Source organism: Microtus pennsylvanicus, chromosome 17 (assembly GCF_037038515.1).
Source record: "Microtus pennsylvanicus isolate mMicPen1 chromosome 17, mMicPen1.hap1, whole genome shotgun sequence".
Classification (NCBI taxonomy): domain Eukaryota; kingdom Metazoa; phylum Chordata; class Mammalia; order Rodentia; family Cricetidae; genus Microtus; species Microtus pennsylvanicus.
Genome location: NC_134595.1, coordinates 3,097,800 through 3,118,129, shown reverse-complemented (window position 1 = coordinate 3,118,129; position 20,330 = coordinate 3,097,800). Strand labels below are relative to the sequence as shown.

At 41.6% G+C, this 20,330-nt stretch overlaps 1 protein-coding gene across 3 annotated transcripts in view; it reads right to left on the bottom strand.

The window, feature by feature from the left end:
* Pard3b (par-3 family cell polarity regulator beta) overlaps positions 1–20,330 on the bottom strand; it is a 1,014,383-nt gene that overhangs the window by 316,295 nt on the left and 677,758 nt on the right. For all 3 annotated transcript variants that reach the window (XR_012908166.1, XM_075951370.1, XM_075951371.1), the window contains exon 17: positions 553–759. Coding sequence is in view for 2 of the 3 variants with exons in the window: in XM_075951370.1 (XP_075807485.1) it covers positions 553–759 (207 nt within the window). In the remaining variant the exon portion in view is untranslated. The remainder of the gene's footprint in view (positions 1–552; positions 760–20,330) is intronic.

Sequence of the window (20,330 nt, the reverse complement as noted above, 5' to 3'; positions counted from 1 at the left end):
TGGGCACTTCAATTAATCTTTGAGGTTAGGAGTGGGGCACACTGGGTGCTGGCTGGTAGCACAAAAGGCTTGAAATGGGGTGAAGCACTAATCTCCCTGGAAGCTGGCTGGTTAACCTCCATCAGCTCCAGAAGCCCACACGCTGGGAAACAAACAGGGTGAGTTTTCTTCCAAGAGAGGTTTTTTTGAGTATAAATATAGCCCACTGCTTCTATGCAATTAATGCAGACAGTCCTCTGGTTGATGTTGCTTTTAATGATTCAAATAAGAATGCCAAGAAATGCATGCTTAGTGTTCCTGCCCTAAGGGTAAATGACAGTTGGTCCTTTTAGGGACGTGAATGAGAACATTTTTTTTTTTCAGTTTGCACTGTGATAAAAATTGCACATTGCATTCTCCAATCCCATGTTCGTTAAGCCAAAGGGCAAAACATATCGGGAAAATGAATTACTTTTAATATCAAAAATATAATTGTGATCCTTAAATCATTTTTTTCAGTAGTTAGTGCAATTCTCACTTATGACTTGCAGATGCTAATGAGAAGGACCCTACCAGCTTCTGCCTCCTCTGGCCCATCGTAAGATTTGTCGATGGCCGCTCTGAAGCTCTCGTTGCAGCCCCGGCCTCGCACCATGTGTGGTCTGGGCCTGTGGAAGGGCAGATCACTCTTCCTGACTTCAGCCACCGCTGTCTGCAGGCTCTCCAAGGAACTGGACTTTTTCAAACCCAGAGTTGGACCAAAATCTTTGCTTGGAGGGTCTGGAAGAAAAAGGGTGAAAGGTCAGCCCTCCAGCAGTGCACTACAGTGGAAATACATGTTATTCTGAGACTGTTTCTTCCCGGGAAGCTTCGAAAAGAAGGTGTTAGATTAGTAAACCTTGGTGGCTAAACTCCAGCTTGGCCATTAGTTTTGGTCATCTTGGGGAAAGGGAATGGATTGACATCTCTGAACCTCAGTTTCTTTTTGTACAGCTGTGGTAAGCTTTTAGATGACATTATTCAAATCTGTTTAACACATGGAATTTTATATGCATATATATACACACATAGGTACGCATACATTTGAATTTGAAAAGTTACTATCTACAGATAACATGTTTGAGAATATACACACCCATGTGCACACATATGGACAGAGAGTTACTGTCTACAGATAACATGTTTGAGAATATACACACCCATGTGCACACATATGGACAGAGAGTTACTATCTACAGATGATAACATGTTTGAGAATATACACACCCATGTGCACACATATGGACAGAGAGTTACTGTCTACAGATAACATGTTTGAGAATATACACACCCATGTGCACACATATGGACAGAGAGTTACTGTCTACAGATAACATGTTTGAGAATATACACACCCATTGCACACATATGGACAGAGAGTTACTATCTACAGATGATAACATGTTTGAGAATATACACACCCATGTGCACACATATGGACAGAGAGGCAGACAAACTCTATAGAGACCAGAATGGTCTTGAACTCACAGAGATTTGCCTGCTTCTGCCTCTGGAATCGTGAGGACACAGGCGCTCGTCACCACTCCCAGCCAGAGGCACACAAGCTCACAATGAACCTAGCACAGTAAGTGTTCCCTCCATGAGCTCAGCTTTGCCCTCTTATTCTCTGTACCTGGAATTACTGCCAGAGTTGTTTATGTGATTGGCCTAGAAATCAAGGACCATGAGTGGTAAGGATTTTCATAATTAAATTCTTTACATTATCCTAAAGATGCTTAATGCATGGTGGATGAAATTTATTTAGTCTGCAAATAAAGCAAAGCAAGCAAGGAAAGAGATTCTCCCCGTGCTGCTGCTGCAGGTGGATTTCAGTGTGGACCCCAGAAAAGTGCCTCTTTTGAATGTTATTTTTTGTGGGTCTGAACTTTTAATATAATTTTGTTGTTAAAATACTCAGAGGCTTAATACAGCAAGTGTTGACTTCAGCTTCTTCGTAAAGAATAGAAAAATCACAAGAAGACAGTGGCTTTACTCTTTTAGTTAAACAAAACAACCTACCAAAGAGCCAGTTGTGTACAAAGAGAACCTAGAACTACAACAGAAATTCAGAAAGCCACATTCAGAGACACATGTTTGTATCATTACAAACTAATTAGTGCAGAGCAGAGAAGTAGAACCCAAGGAGCCTTTGGTGCGCGCTGTCTTCTTGGACAGTTTGCCTTGCCCTTGGCCTGCCTACTCCACTCTACTCCTTGACCTCCACTCTTGCTTGAGCTACTCTCCTTATCGTCAACGACAAGATTAAGTGATAGAAATATTAGTAGCCAATTGGCCACTCAAAAGACAGAAAGGATTCCATTAAAGCTTTTGTCTTGGCAGTCAAGCTGTTCTCCCAGGCCTCACTGCTTCCCTCCAGGAACCAGGAAGACTTTGCGTCAAGAGTGGCACCACCAGAAATGATGGACTCCGCAGATTGTCCATGCATGGGGCATGAGCATGTACGGAGCATTGTGTATGTAGCGACTTCAAGGCACGCCACACCCTAAGGCATTTAAAGATGAAAACAAGTAACACGCTAAAGTGACACCCTTCACGCCCCACTGGGCACTGAGCAGAGGCAGTCCAATTGCAGCCCTGTGCCACCCACTTTTCACAACCTAAGATGTGTTCTGCAGCTGCCATCTACTTGATTATGGTTTCCTCATCTCTGAAATGGGACTTTTAGTCTAGACGAGCCCTGGAGCCCACCCAGCTGAGCCAGCACACTGTGACAACTGCATTATTGCCTTATGGCTTCACCATTAACTTACAAGAAGCAGCCTCACACTGTGAACAATACACACAACGACAATAAACACCGCATTTTATAGATGACAGTGCATATTTAATAAAAGAAACTGAGAAGAGACTGACAAAAATACAAGGAAATTCAGGAACAAATTGCAGGTGCTATTTGCAAGCATAAATACCAAGGCCACACTTCTGTTAAATCCAGAAAAAGGCACTTTCCCCCAATTCACAGCAAGGATGGATAGCTGGGGAAAAAATAGAATCAAGTAAGACTGTTTCTGACAAGAAAAACAAGAGATAACATAGAGGTGTGGGAATATTGAAACAACAGAAAGAGCTTTAGGATTTACAGAAAATATTTTTTAGCCTCAATCCCTAGGGATGTCTGGCATAAAACTTGGTGAAAATATGAAAAAAAAGAGCTAACTGAGAAAGCCTAGATCTCTGTCAACAACAGCAGCCATCTTTTATTTATTAATTGCCACTCGGGAGATTATATTAGAGCCCAAACTGTAAGCATTCACATCAACCTTTAGCAATAAATTCCAGGGAACTTGAAAGTGAATAAATCATCGGAGATACGAGGCATGTTATCTAAAAAGAGCCTGCCTACATCTCAGGAAGAAGTTCTGAGCAGGAACAAATGCACAGCCACTGATTCTAAGAGAACCGGGGAAAAGAGTCAAGGATTTTATAAGATTGGCAGAGTTGACAATTGATGAGCATGTGCCTGTGTGCGTGCATGCATGTGCTTCCTGATGGGGAAACTGCACCTAAGACTCATAGGGTCTGGATGCTGGGCACCATTAGACCCTAAGACGCATAGTAGAACTAAAATCAAAAGGTAAGGCTCACTTCTGGACCTTTACTTTGAGAGAGACCAGGAAAAAAATAATTCTATACATTCCTAGGAGTAATCAGAAGGAAGTAATGGAAGAGACACTGATCTTAGCTTTTTGAGCCCTCAAACTAGAAAGTCCCCTTTAAGGAGCTGCAGATGCTCTGACCCAGGCTGGATCTTCTGAAGCTGGGGGACTTTGCCGTAAATTACCAGACCCCTGTGTATCCTTCGCACTAGGTCAGGGTTACAAGCCTGGGAGGTGTCAGCTGGTGAGTGTCAGCACTAAGATCCACCGAATCTCTTGGAGGGAAGTGCCCTATCAGGAGGAGCTTTGTGGAGCAGGAGGGGCCAAAGTCCCTCTTCCCCACCCCTAGCCTCACCAATGTGGGTTTAGACTGACAATGTACAGGAAATTTTACAGCTTTCGGGATGAGTTGGTTCCCACTCTATTTCAGGCCTCACCATTTACACACAGAGATGAAATTCCTTTTCCCAGGCTCCTTCGAAAAGTAGAGGTCTCCTTGAAGGAATATATATAAAATGAGCAATTTATCAAAATCAAAACCTCAGCTATTGAAACCCATTGAAGTTACCCCCAAATGTGATGACTCTTCACATTTTCCTTTGTGGTTGAAGCAATGGAGGCTGTGGTCGATTATAAGCAATTGTCTGGGCCAGTGATCTATGGATACCAGGTGTTATTCATCATGGAATGGACCTTGTCCAGATTTGAACACTTGCTGTCCTATTTTGAGTATTCACAGAAGTAATTTGTAGTTGAGTGTTTGACGATTTCCTGGCCATCTTGGGCTAGCTGCAAATGCCAATCTTTACAGCAAAGTTTTCATTTTTCAGACTTCTCTATCAGGTGGCCATGGTCTTTAGGTTTTAATGAACTTTCTGTTCCCTCACAAACATGAACTTGACACATATGGACATCATGAAGGAAATGAGAGATTTATGAGGAATATTAAAAGAAAGTGTTTAGTTAATACAAATAATTACTGGGAAGTTATAATAAAATATTCTGAACACATTCACTCGCATTCTTCCCCCCCGAAAAATACAGAATCAAAACAACCTCAAACTAAAACCAGATAGAGTCATCAAGATGGACGGCTGTTTATGTCTACACAAGGCAGTTACATTACACCATCTAAGGCCCAGGGAATAGCCAAGTGGGGGTAATGTAACAGCCGTAGGTTATGGGAAATGGCTGTGAGCTGTTATCTGAGAAAGACATGGCCACTGTACTCACAACCTCACAGAAGCTATATCCACTGGGTGTGTGTAAGGATGGATCAGGGGCTTTCGCTCTTACTACTGAGCTATTTGTTACTCCTAGGCTCAGGGAAAGGGGAGTCACCAGCCTTCAGCTTTGTACCCACTGATGACCACACTAGGCTCTAGTGGATAGTTCGGGCACAGTGGTCACACAGAGGGCCTTGATTAAACTAAACGGGTCACAAAACAAGGAAGAGTCAGGAGGTGGGGAAGGAAACTGGTAAGGGTAAGAATTTGGTAGGGACAAGGGGATGTAGAAGAGAGTGTGGGAGAGCAATCAGATTACATTCTATACATGCATAAAATATTGAAATAACACAACTAACCAATAATTTATATGTAGTAAAATAAAAAGGAAACATATTTGAAGAAGTTGTGCAGTCATTTTTCTCATAAAGAAGTGCTGCTGCTCAGTGAAGAACCATCTGTAGAGTTTAGTTCTCTGACCAGCTGCTTGCAGGAAAACAGCAGGCCTCACCTACAGAGCAGGTGAAGGAGCAGGCCTCACCTACAGAGCAGGTGAAGGATCCGCGACACAAAGGCATTTGACCTTTCTTTATTATTAAAGTGTGTGGGGGCACGGATTAAAGGACTCATTTGGAGGCCAAATGACCTAATATAAGTGGCAAACATTCCTACCTAGAAAATTAGATCCCTGAATTCCACCTAACCTTTCTTGGCCTTGCCTAAGTTGTACTTTGATCAGAGAAACAGTCGGTGCTTAGGGTAGAGCTAGAGGAACAGGCAGGTGGGGGGAGTCAAGACACGTGGATGCCCTCCCTGGATTCAGTGCTATGAGGTTCAAGTTTTACTGCTCAGGTAGAGAAGCAACATTCCAAAACAGATTCTTCAAACTTGGAGAATTTTTTACTCTAGCTTCCTAGGTAGAGACCCCCATGTCAGTCCACACAGTGTGACCCTGAGGACCCCTGACAGGGACTAGTTTCTGGTTGAGAATGTCTGCTGGCTTCCAAACGGCTGGTGATTTAGACAACAGAGAACAGAACGGTCCAGAGAGATGTGGTCTGCCGTGAGCACTCACAGGAAAGCTGGAGGCAACTCAAGTGTCTGACTGGTGTAGGAGGTCCTTCTGTATTTGTGTTGCTTTCACTGGTTATTAAAAACAACTGCCTTGGCCTAGTTGATAGGGCTGAACTCAGGTAGGTGGGGAAGACAGAACAGAATTCTGGGAAGAAGAACAGAGTCAGGAGGACGTCATGATTCTCCTGCTCAAGACGGACGCTGGTTAGACTCAAGCCACAGTCAAGTGGCGATACACATTAATGGAGATGGGTTAAACTAATATGTGAGAGTTAGTCAATAAGAGGCTAGGCAGAGTTTAAATGAATACAGTTTCTGTGTGGTTATTTCGGCTGTAAGCTAGCTGGGTGGGACGGAACAAAGGGCCCCTGTGCTCCTTACAACATCTGACTCTGCTGAGACTCTGAATTATTCATCTCTCTGTGCCTCAGTTTCCTCATCTCTCAGATGAGGATAAGGCAAGATCAGGACAATCTTGGTGCATGGTGAGTTCTCATTAAGTATTTAGGTTAATTATGCCATTGTTACCCTGATGCTATGTCTCTACATCTCAAATTAATCTTGCCCTAGTGCAATTGAGTAAGTTCACACTACCAATGAATTCTTAAATGTGACCATGTCTTCCACAAGATGAAGAAAAAGACTTCACAAGGAATTTCTATCTTTCATTTTAAGAATCACAAGTAAAAGTGACATTTTATGTATATGGTGTATTTTATGTGTGTGGTGTAAGCATGTGAGTGTGCAAGTGTTCACACCTATACTCAATTGGCATTCTTTCCTACTGAGTCCGGTGCACAGCTCAGAACTTACCTTTTAATAAACAATTTCCTATATTTTTCTTTTGAAATAGGACTATATATTCATTCGTACATCTCATAGAGTGGATATAGTTAGTAAGATTAATAGTGGCGACTTGGGTGCCCTACCCCTTAGGCTATAATCATTTAATTAGTCTCAGATTTCATTGGCAATGTTTAAACTTCCAACTCAAGCATTAAAATCACACAACAAAAGAAAGCCTAATCCAGAAGAGTAGTAATTGGGTCTTCCATTATTGATGAAATTTCTTAAATGCATTTTTATTAAAAAATAAGAAATTATGTGAGAAGGTATTCACTTTTAGATACATGGGAAGTTGTTTTTCCCTCCTTGGTTGCAAATGTTATAATTAACATTATGTTAATGTTTATATATTTATATGTATGAAATATATAACCTATGACTTCTATATCTAGTCATCACACACATAAATGTATAATAAAAACAACAAACAATGTACTAATTTGAAGTCTCATCTTGTCTTTGTTGGAATGGTGTTCTGCCCTCTCTGGGTCTTAGGAAAGTGCGGTAATTATTGATTCCCTGGTAGAATGTTTTCCTGCAGGTTGGTGTGTGGCAGAGGGGAGTAGAAGAGATGCGCTAGAAGAAAACTGAGAAGGGCTGTGGGGAAGAGGTGGATCCTGTCTACACCAGGAGGCAGGGGCTTCTGGAGCTGAAGGTGTGGTGGGAGAATAGGCTCCTGCAAGTGGCCGCAGTATGACAAGAATCTGGAGAGACAGAGATGAGAGGGCTGATGAAGCTGCAGTCTCCAGTGAACAGGGTTGAGGTGGGATGAGGGGTACCTGCAAGCAGGCTGCTGCGGGGCTAAGGGGAGAAGGGAGAGATCACAATGGAGAACAGGAAGACTACTGAGACTCGTCTACCCGGTCCCAGCCTGGCAGTCACTGGTAGACAGTCTTTCTAGGTATCAGGGACAACACAAAGAATGGGATGGGATAGAAGAGAAGACTGGGAGGGTCTACAGTGTGAAGATTCCAATATCAACGACCCTCAAAGTACTTACTGAAGATAAAGATAGAGCTCTGCCATAGTGCCTTAGAGATAGGATTAAAACTGCAATGTTTTCCAGGACTCTCAACACGAAAATGGAGAAAGCCAAAAATTTGTCAAGATGGTTTGCTCTCATTACCAATTTGGCCTCGCATTATTATGAGCAATGAACTTAGGCAAACATCGAGAAAACTTCCCTGGTTTCATGGGGAGCTGTGATGTGAAATTAATAGCCTTAAAGCTCTACAAATGAAAAATTATTATAAATCCCAAGTAGGAAGTCACAATAGCACTTTACTCTCCCATATATTCTACTTTATCTTCCATTTTAGACTACATTTACTGAAATTTTTGTGTATTTGATTTTTCAGTGGATTCCCTAGAGGCAAAACATCTTCTGTGCTTTAATAGATATCATTGAAGACCCATTAGCCTTGAAAAAAATTCTCCATAATCTCCAAATGTATAATTTCCCAAATTATGTTATCTGTGCTAACTGTGTCCATAATGGGTCTAATTACCTTCTTTCCTATCTCGGTATTCCAAATATTGATCATCAATCCAAGCTTATCACAATGCCCTGCTCCCTATTCATTACCTTGAGGCATAATGCAATCTGGATTTACATTATCTGCTGTCATTTGGATCTCAGTTCTCTTACTGGCAATTTCCAAGTTCTATAAGAGCAGAGGTTGCTTTTCTTAGTCTCACAAATCCCAGAATCTTTTATCATTCCCTGAAATTCATGTCCAAATGTCCAATAATGAACTTCTCATTATGATTCATTCATTTGCATAATCTCTTCTACCCTGTCTCTAAACACTGTCTATTTTAAAGTAAAAATATTCAGAGAAAATATGGGACAATTTAGTGAACAAATACTCCTTTGATTATAAGGATGGACATGGCCCTTTAAGTGTCTTTTAATGTTTGCAAAAGATTGCTATATACTTGAAACATCTTTCCCTCGAGTTCCTTCTTTTATATCAACAGTCAAGATCTTAGGCTATGATGAGGTTTTTTTTCAGGACTCAAATTATAGTCAATAAATATAACGAATAGCAAATTCATTACACATACAAAATGCCACATTTTTAATTTCTGTGTTATAGATAAGAAATGTAACCCATGATTCAATCCATAGGAGCCAACTTATTAAATATGTATCTATATGTATGTATCTATGTGTATGTATGTATGTATCTATCTATCATCTATCTATCTATCATCTATCTATCTATCTATCTATCTATCTATCTATCTATCTATCTATCTATCATCTATCTATCATCTATCTATCATCTATCTATCATCTATCTATCTACCTATCTATCTATCTATCTATCTATCATCTATCTATCTATCTACTATCTATCTATCCATCTCTACCTATGTACTTATCTATCATTCTTCCATTTGCCTGTCTAAAACAGTTGATAAAGCAACTGAAGAATATAACTTCTTCAATATACCAATTGCTTTCATGTTTTCCTTTTCTTCCTGTAAGCTTTCCTGAACTTTAAGCATACCCACATAGGCCTGAAAAAAAATAATAACCTACTCCAAAATCAAGGAACCAGTATTGATCTCCGAGAAGGGTAATGTTGCTGTATTTTTTTTTTTTTGAGACAGGGTTTCTCTGTGGCTTTGGAGCCTGTCCTGGAACTAGCTCTGTAGACCAGGCTGGTCTTGAACTCACAGAGATCCGCCTGCCTCTGCCTCCCGAGTGCTGAGATTAAAGGCGTGCACCACCATCGCCTGGCTAATGTTGCTGTTTTAAGGAAAATACTTATTTATCATAAAAGTAGAGGTAATAAACAAGCTCATTTCAAGGTCAAACAATCTGGTATTTCCTATGTATGAAGCGGGAACTATAGCTGCCATCTAACCTCTGAGCCTGGCTGGCTGGTGGTGTATCCCTAGATACGCATTCCGTCAAGGATAAATGTTAGAATGGGAACACACAGGTACAGGGGGGTGGGCTAAGACATTCTGATGACCTTCAGTGCAGGGAGATTTTCTAGCTGGAGAAGCCCCCTCTAGTGCTTCATTTCCTCTGAGCCCTCATACAGCATCTGTTCTTTGTTAACACAACCTTCCCACCCCCCGACAGCTCTTTCCTGTCACTTTCAAGGATTTAATATCTCCCACTTCACCGGTAATTACTCACTCATCCCTGTATTTGCCTTTCTGTTGGCACTAGTCATTCTTCCCTTCCTTCTTTCTTTGTAACAGTAACCATTTCTCCCACCTCTACTTAGCGTTTGTAACAGTAACCATTTCTCCCACCTCTACTTAGCGTTTGTAACAGTAACCATTTCTCCCATCTCTACTTAGCATTTGTAACAGTAACCATTCCTCCCATCTCTACTTAGCGTGCATTTGGTCGCATTTTTATCACCAGCAGGAGAACAGCTCTGTCCTCCAGCCCCCCTTGTATACCCTAGCGGTGGGCTTTCCACTCGGAGCACAGGCTCCCCTTTCTCTTCTTACTCTTCTGTGCTTCCGCTGTACATCTCTCTTCTGCTTTTGATTACTGAGTGTGTTATGTCTTTATGTGGGCTGTGTACCACAGCACTGCAAAAGCACACTATAAAGAATTCTAATACAGTTAAAGCTCCCGCAGCAGTTAAAGCCTTAGCATAACTAGAAGTCCATATGTAACTGATTTGTAAAAGGTATTCTCACAAAAGTATTTTAAGACATACAAGTATGTTTGTGTTGTGTGTGTTTCGGTTTTTATTAGTTCTTTCTGAATTTCATAAAGTGGTTTCTGCATCCTGTGTGCCCCTACCCCAACTCCCCCCAGACCATCCATTTCCTATCTGCCCCATTGCGTGCATACTAGACTTATGGGTGCTGCCTGGATACGTGGCCTACTACTGAAGCACTGTTTAAAAATATTGTACTCTCTTTCTCCCAGTAGTTTACAGCTAGTGGCGAGACATCATTCCCACATCCCCTACATGCTGCAGTTTAGTCTGGCTTGAGCCTGAACAGGTCTGGCACATGCTGTTATAACTACCCCAAATCCACACAAGCAACTGCTCGGCTGTGTCTGGAAGACTCTCTTTCCTTGTGTCGTCGATCCTCTCAGCTCCCCTTCTACAGGGATCCCTGCCCCTGGGAGGGGGCATGCAGTAATGTAGTACACGTCAACCATTCAGGGGTAGTCTGTAGTTTTAAAGGCTAAACATTATTCTTATACTTAAAAATATTTCTCTGCTTTTTATACTTAATTGAATATAAGTATAAAAATAATCTCAACAGAATCTTGCTTACTGTTCTTAATAGAAGTGGTAGAAAATGAGAATTTTTAGTTTTTTGCTAGCATGAATCAAGAGTTCTCTATAAGCATACTTTCAGTGATATTTCAATTTAATGTAAAAATGTGAAGTCAAAATGAAGTCAGCCAGCAATATTTACTCAGTATTGTGCGGCTCAGGGAAGTGTGTGCTCCGAAGATGACGGTGAAACACGCACCATAATAACTAACACTGCCTGTTGCGCTGCAGTTTGCCGAGTTCTTATACAAAGACCACATCATGCCCAGCTGACTCCATTCAAATCCAACCGCTTGTTGATGAGGAGAAGCAGAAAGAAGGAGGGAGGAAGGAAAGGTAACTCTCAGTGAGAGCGTGTCCTCTGGGGAGCACTGGAGTTCTGGAAAAAGAACGCACTGCTCTCCGTGAGAGCATGTCCTCTGGGGAGCACTGCAGCTCTGGGGAAGGACGCACTGCTCTCAGTGAGAGCGTGTCCTCCGGGGAGCACTGCAGCTCTGGGGAAGGACGCACTGCTATCAGTGAGAACATGTCCTCTGGGGAGCACTGCAGCTCTGGGAAAGGACGCACTGCTCTCCGTGAGAGCATGTCCTCTGGGGAGCACTGCAGCTCTGGGAAAAGGACAAACTGCTCTCAGTGAGAGCGTGTCCTCCAGGGAGCACTGGAGCTCTGGGGAAGGACGCACTGCTCTCAGGGAGAGCGTGTCCTCCAGGGAGCCCTGCAGCTTTGGAAAAGGATGCACTGCTCTCAGTGAGAGCATGTCCTCCAGGGAGCACTGGAGCTCTGGGAAAGGACACACTGCTCTCAGTGAGAGCGTGTCCTCTGGGGAGCACTAGAGCTCTGGGAAAGGACACACTGCTCTCAGTGAGAGCGTGTCCTCTGGGGAGCACTGAAGCTTTGGAAAAGGATGCACTGCTCTTAGTGAGAGCATGTCCTCTGGGGAGCACTGCAGCTTTGGAAAAGGATGCACTGCTCTTAGTGAGAGCATGTCCTCTGGGGAGCACTACAGCTCTGGGAAAGGACGCACTGCTCTCAGTGAGAGCATGTCCTCTGGGGAGCACTGCAGCTCTGGGAAAAGGATGCACTGCTCTCAGTGAGAGCGTGTCCTCCAGGGAGCACTGGAGCCCTGGGAAAAGGACGCACTTCTCTCAGTGAGAGCATGTCCTCCGACCACACCCACACATGATAGAAGTGCCTGTCTTCCTGTACACCTGGCCAGACCTATTTGCCTATTCTTTCAGCCAGACCTGGTTCTGCTCTTGCACCTCTGCAGGTGACCGTGTCTCTCTCAAACAAGGTGACCTACGGGGCCAGGTTCAGTTGGAGTCCACTGTCTCATCAGTACAGACACACATATATCCCTATGGGCTTCCCAACTTTGGCTTTTTAGCCTCTTTCAAACCCTTTCACTCTTAACTCTTTGGAGTCACTCAGTATCTACACACATACGCACAAACACACTCACACACACACACACACACAATGAAGTGAATGTGTAATCAGACAGTTAATATTAGTAATTAAGGTTGGAATAAAAGAACCTGAGTTTCCCTTGGGTATAGTTACCAAGGAAAATATAATATTACAAAATAACTACCCTGAAATTGCTGTATCTTGTGAAGTTGTGAAAAAACTAAACATGCTTATCTACGTTCCTGGCACAATACACTTATGACAGGTAGGATGTCACCAGTCTTATATCTGGGTTCTGATTAAAGAAAGTTCTTGGACCAGCAAGAACTGAACTCTAAACTATGATAAATGTAGGGAACTTCCCATGGCATTTGGGCTGGACTCGTATTACGGTTCATAAATGTCAGAACCACCACTTGGCTCCCTTCCAATTTCTCAAGTCCTCTGAGAGTGCAGACTTGTGAACCCCTATACCCACCAAGCTACTTGAGGCAGGACTGACCTGGACTCCCCTGAAGCTAACATTCTTCCCATGTTCTGGGATGCTTTCCAAAGCATACATAGCCAATTCCAGGTATACAGCAAACCAAATATACACCAACAGACAGCACAGAATTCCTGGAGGAGTTGTCTGAGAGCAAAGGACACTCTCCAATGTCTGGGCATATACTCACGATATATAGTACTGAGTTTTGCAAGGATTATTCCATATGAGTATGTAATATACTTTGACTATAAGCCCCAAACTACTGTACCTTTCTTTTTCTCTCCCCTCAAACCTCCAAGTAGTCCCTTTTGCTACCCTGGGCAGATTCGTTTTTATTGTCATGTCGTATATCACATATACATATGATTTCACGTATGTATGTAAAATCTATGTTCATAAATGAGACAAAATGAATGGTGGCTGTCTTTCCAACTTGGATTTAATTCACTTAGTACAGTTTTTCTCAACCTTCCTAATGCTGTGACCCTTTAATAAGGTTCCTTACATTGTGGTGATCCCAAACCATAAAATTATTTTCATTGCTACTTTGTAACTGTAATTTTGCTACTGTTATGAACCGTACTGTAAATATTTGTGTTTTCTGTGACAGGACCCCCAAAGAGGTGGCAACCCACAGGTTGAGAACCCCGACTTAATATAACTATCATACATGCATACACATTCCTATAATGATATAATTTTGTTCTTCTTTATGCTGGAACAAAATTTGATTTTGTACATATGCTCTAATTTCTTTGTTTTTCTGTTACTAGACATCTAGGTTGGTTCCATACCTGACTATTGTGAGTAGCACTGCAATAAACATTGATGTGCGGGTACCTCTGCTATACTTACTTAAACTGGCTGGGAGACTTTCAAGCCGATACCTAGCAGTGGTATAGCCAGGGCATAGGACAGACAGGTCTATCTTTAGTCCTCTAAGAAGCCTCTGCATTGATCTCCCTGTGGAGCCACTGATTCATGTTCCCACCAGTGATGCAGAAGGGTTCGTTTCTCCTGAATCCTCGCCAGCATTTGCTGCTAGCTTCTATTGATTGTCATCCTGACTGAGGGAGAGATGGACTCTCCTGGTAGTTTTAATTTGCATTTCTGTGGGGACTTACTGATGCCTCGTGTGCCTCATCTTTTGGGAACTACCTGCTCTTTTTTAGCTTATTGATTGAGTTGTATGATTTCTTAGCATTCAGTTTTTCATCTCCCCTGTGTATTTTATATGTGGTTCCACAGTTAAAAAAGGTAGTTCTGGAAGATTTCCTTTCCTTCTAGATGCTGTCTCTTCACTAGATGCTTCCTTTGCTGGGTAGGGGTATTTTGATTTATCGTAATCTCATTTGTCAGTTGTTGGCATTATTTCCTGAGCTCTTGGAGTCATTTTTCAGAAAGTCCTTGCCTATATCTGTGTCTCCAAGAATTTCCCACTATTTCAGAGTTTTAGGTTTTGCACCAAGGTCTTTTCCCATTTGGAATAGATTTTTATACAGGGAGAAAGACGGTGTTAATTTCATTTCTCTACATGGAGATGTCCAATTTTTAAAGCAACATTTTTTTCCAATGTATAGTTTTGACATCTTTGTCAATGGTCATATGGCTAGTATTTATTGATCTGTATGATTGTTTTATGGGAATACTATGCATTTTTATTTTTATGGATCTTTAGTATAATTTGAACACAGGTACGGTGACAAGTCCAGTATTTTTCTTTTTGTTTTTTATTTGTTTGGATATCAATAGTCCTTGGGGCTTCCATTTGATTTTTAGAATTACTGCCTCCTATTTCTGTGAAGAATGTTGGAATATATTGAAATATAATGTTTTAAGGTATGTCTGAACTAGTTTCTGAATTTTATTGACATTTATTATAATATCTTCATTTTCTCCTCTAATTTTATTTATTTGTGTCTTTCTTCCTTTTAGTTTGGCTAAATATTTATTGCTTACATTTGTTCCTCTTTTTCAAATAACCTATTCTTTGTTTAATTTATTCTTTGTATAAACTGTTTTGTTTCCACTTTCTTATTGTCTACTTGATCTCTATTTTCCCTTCCATTCACTGATTTTAAATTTAGCATGGTATTATTTTTCCAAGACTATAAGTTACATCACTGATTGTTTATTTGAGATTTCTCTAATTTTTTTTTAAATGTAGAAACGTATAGATTATAAACTTATTTACTAGGATTCTTTCATTGCATTCCAAAGGTTTTGGTATATTGTATTTTAATTTTTATTAAGTTCCAGGGATTTTAAAACATTACCACCTGGATTTCTCTAAAGGCCTATTTATCATTCAATATCGAGTTTTGCTTACTCCATGGGTTTATATGTTTTGTACTTTCTCTTCCTGTTAATTTATGGCTTTATTCCACTATGATCAGATAGAGTGCAGGAAATCATTTCAATTTTCCTGCAATCCTTAAGAGCTGTTTTATGTTCCTTTACATGATCTGTTTTTTTTTTTTAAAAAAAAAAAATTGTATGGACCTCCGAGAAGGTGCACACACTGCAGTGTTTGGGTGGGATGTTCTGTAGACACCTGTTAGGTCTGTTTGTCTATACTCACACTTAAATTTACTTTTTCGCTAGATTTTGGTCATAGTTTAGACAGATTATCCTACCTATTGGTGTGAGTGGTCTATTGAAGTACTCATTATTGCAGTCAGGTTAGCCTGTTTCTTCACAGCCAGGAGTTGTGTTATTAAATTAGGTGCACCAATGCATGGTGTATACAGGTTTAGAATTTGTATTTCCTGTTGATGGATTATTCCCTTAATCAACATGAAGTGATCTTTAAAAATCTCTTACTAATTGGTTTGAAGTCTATTTTGCTGGACATTAGAACAGCAATAACAGCTTGCTTTTCAGTTCCATTTGCTTGAAATGAAGAGCCCAAATGTAAACAAAACCAAGCTGTATTAACTTCCTGGATTTCTCCAAACTCACGGCAATAATGAGAGCCATGTTATACCCTCACTAATTAATCGCCCCTTTGGCATCCAGTAACAACTGACACTTTAAAGCAATAGCTATTACCTTGCACTTCTGGCATCCACGTCTCCGATCTCCCCAAGAATTAGTTGTGCTAACTTGGAGCCCCTGTTCCCTTATCAGTTACAGACAGGGTTACAGCTCAGCCTATCTAGGATTCGATAGATTACCTAACACGGATCTGTGAACATGCTGTGTGGTTACAGCTCAGCCTATCTAGGATTCGAAGGATTACCTAACACGGATCTGTGTATATGATGTGTGGTTGGTTACAGCTCAGCCTATCTAGGATTCGAAGGATTACCTAACACGGATCTGTGAACATGCTGTGTGGTTACAGCTCAGCCTATCTAGGATTCGATAGATTACCTAACACGGATCTGTGAACATGCTGTGTGGTTACAGCTCAGCCTATCTAGGATTCGATAGATTACCTAACACGGATCTGTGAACATGCTGTGTGGCGTACAGTAAGTAAGCAACAAATGCCACCTCTGTCAGTGTCTTCTTTAACGAGAAAAATTTACATTCATGTGACGGCGTCTATAAAACCAACATTATGTTAAAGGCGTTTCTGTTTTCTTATCCACATAATATGGGCCATGGTTATTGAGAACTTTAAAATCTCACTCTTTATTCAAAACCTTTTAGTTTTCTGTCTAAGGCTTCTTAGCACTTTTCAAATGATTTTTCTACTTTCTTCATTCCTAGACAATTTTTATAAAGAAGTCAAAAGCGTCTGCCTGGGAACATATAAAGGTCTCCTTAGCTTTTTCACCAAATAAATGACTTTCCCCCTCAGACCAACTTATAACACAATCAATAAAATTAGTAAGAGGACAAGGTTATGGGCTTTGGGGGTCGCAGGACAACAGATATATCTGTGGACAGTATGCTAAGATTGCAGACATTCCCATGGAGGCTCAATGCTGAAGCTGTCTAGGCTCCTGGGTCTGAAGGGAGAGTGCTGTGCAATCTGCATTCCCCAGTAAAGCTTTGGGGATGAATTGGGCTTGGATCTGAGGGTGGATTGAACATATAATTTAGTAAGAAACAAAACATTTGAGGTGCATAGGCCCTCTGAAAGGGAGAAAGCACTGGAGGAAAAGTGTAGAAAAGCCTCCTGTGTGTTAGCTCATGTGGGGGATGGGCTGTGAATAGGAACTGGGTAGGAGGACTAAGTCAGCTCCGAATCCAACATGAAGACTACACCTGGGTAAGCAGGCCATCAGAAGCCATCAAGTGGTCTGGTCATATTGGTGTTTTGATGGCGATCATAAGACAGATTAAAGAGAGTACTTCTTCACAGAATGGAACTTGTAAAAAATTACTAATTTATTTTCATTTTATTGCTGTTTTGCGTGTATGTATGTCTGTGTGAAGGTGTTGGATCGCCTGGACCGGAGTTACAGACAGTTGTGAGCTGCCATGTGTTTGCTGGGAATTGAACATGGGTCCTCTGGAAGAGCAATCAGTTCTCTTAGCCACTAACACATCTCTCTAGCCCTGGAACTTGTTCTTATTAAACTGTCTTTTTACAGTTTGAACTTCAGTTGTTTTGTGTCATTTCTTCAAGAACATTTTCAGTGTTGTTATTCCCTCAACCTCCCAATGAACGAAACTGTTTTTTGCAGTGGACTCTCTGACCCAGAAGGGAAGTCAGCTACTGTGCCCTGGACCACCCAAGGGGCAAAGGGTGCTTTGTGTGTCCCTGAGCTAACAGATTAGATCTTTGCCATCCCTGGCATCCTTTTGACATAGCTTAGTTGTGGCTGTCATGCTCAGACCATTTACTGCTGCCTCTTAGGCATATTCTTAACTATATTCTGTTACATATGATGATTAATGGGCAGTAAAACTAATAACATGGGGACACACAAAATAAATGAGGTGGCAAATATGAAAAGGAAGTTCCACTTAATGTTGTTGTGAAACCTGACAGCGTGCTGGAATTTCCCTATAAGTCAGCTCAGGGAGTCCTTGCCAGTGGGAAGAGAGGTTACAAGAAGGTGACATCCTATTAATAACTTTCCTCTTGAGGAGCCCATAATCAGCCTTTCTTCCTCTGAAAACCTTACAGGATTACAGTGAAGGGCCAGGGTCTATGAAACACTGCCCCACTTCCTCTCAGGGAAGTCACACAGTTCTCCAGTCAGTCTCACGTGTCCCACTCTGCCCCTCCGCTTCTGTCTTCCTTTGGTGTTTCCTGTCTGGCATCCCTTATTCTTCCTGGAACAAGCATCTTGGCTTTTCTTGGGGCACTTCACCTCCTCATCTCCGTCCAGTGTGTCTGTGTCCCACACATGACTAGTCAGTGGCTTCCACCCTCCTCTTCGTTCTGGTTAGTGATAGTCAGAGCCAGCTCTGGTACTGTGACCAGGAAAAGTCATCTTATCTTCTACCAGAGTTATTAGGGATACGAAGCTATGGCTGCTGCCAGACATCTTCAGTTTCCATAATAATAAAGCAGAGAGGAAGGAAGCAGAATTACATGAGATAATATTGATACAGAGATCCTATATCTAACCATGTGTCTACAGTGGTGGTACATTAATCACCAAATCATCTTCTTTGCAAAAGCTACTTTTGACCTGATTTCCTTCCGTTCTAACCTAGAGGGTCTTGATTTAACACCTTCTTCTCCACTTCTCCATATTATACCTGAAGCATCTATTTAGGTCTGCCAGGTATGTGGGGAACTGGGAACATTGCCGGCGATGCACCTGAGTGCAGAGCTAACGCCGCTATGGGAAGAGAGCATCAGAAGTTAGGCTTCAGTATGTTTCTGGTGGGTTGTGGTAGAGACAAAATTTCCCAATACTGAGTGCTTTATAAAATTGATTTGTTCAGTCTGCTTTTTGACTCCTCTGTGAAGAGAAAGGACAATTCTCTAGTTAGTTAGAAGTGTGTACAGACACACTAGCAATACAAAGAGAATAAAATACAAAGAGAAATGGAGTCAGTTCTTTCTGCTCTTGCCTATGATGGCATGAACTGGAGGCATGGCTCTGGATTGGAGAGAGGGAAATGGAAACCCAGTTCCCTTGGTAGAGTTCACAGCACCCCCTAGCTCTCCATAGGAACCATTCACCAGGTGTTCAGTGTCTGGAGAGTGTTCATGCCATACCAGCCTGCTTCCTCTCATGGATACTTCTGAACAGCAGAGTTAGGAGCTTGCCTATAAATTCACTGGAAGGAAATGTGGACTAAATTAGTGAAGTGCACTTAACAACAAAGGGCCTGATACAGGAACAATCTTTAAAACAGACGTGGATTGGAAGTGTTGGAATCCCTAGTTGTTTAACTTCTGTGGGTTTTAGTTTCTTGGTCTATGTAGTGGAATGATGAAAAAAATGATCTTGGTTTAAAAAAATAGTAGAGTCTACATGTCTTATGATTTTTCTATGTGCTTTTGCATATATTAACCCCATAAAATTTACATTAATATTATCATCATTTTAGAGTTAATGTAATTGAAGTACAGGCAGGTTAAACTACTCAGTAAGCAGCTAAGATAACAGTAAAGCTAATCTTGTAGGCTTTTCAATGATTAGGTAAGACGTCATGTGTGCAGACATGCTGTAAAGTAGGCTTTCTCTAACATGTTGTTTGTTGCTATTAATGGGGGGAAGAAGTTGTTTTCTGTGGTAGGCATGAGCTGAACTGGACTTAACAGGTCAAAGAGAACACCTGCTTCAGGGAAATCAGCGATCCGTATGGAAGTCAAAAATACAGAATCCAAACGAATAGATACATCAAGATATGGAGGGTACAAGGGTAGGAAATAAGTCTAGGCTGGAAGGACTCTGAAACCCAGCTGCATCACAGATAGAATAGACTATGCGAGCAGCAGCCTGCCACGCGTAGGGCCAGCAAGGGATTCTTGGTAGTGAGGAAGGAGACTAGGGTTGAGATGCAGAGATGTGGTTGATGGAAAGGAGGGGGGAAGAACAGGAAGAGGATGGAGCTGCCAGATGAACTGGCTTATGATAAATCCCACTGGCAATACAGATGAACATTTATGGCTCCAATCATAAACACAGTGAAGGAGACACACTTGTCTCTTCCTGAGGACAATGAGCTAGCCACAGGCTTTGCAGGGATACACTATTTCAGGTGGATTCACCTGACGCTGAACACATACTACACCAGGACCCTAAACTGGCATAGAAGCTTTGATTTAGCTTCTCAGCTAAGACAATGACTAATCTTTATTATTCAGAATTCTGGAGGCGTTAGGCCCTCTCAACAGCGTTTCAGAGAAAGCACTGGCATCTCCCCCTTTGGATATGTAGTTTTCTAACACAGGAACCCCACTTCTGCTTTTCAAACTTACAAAGTCATGTTTCCTCTCAGTAATTATTGACAGAAGTGT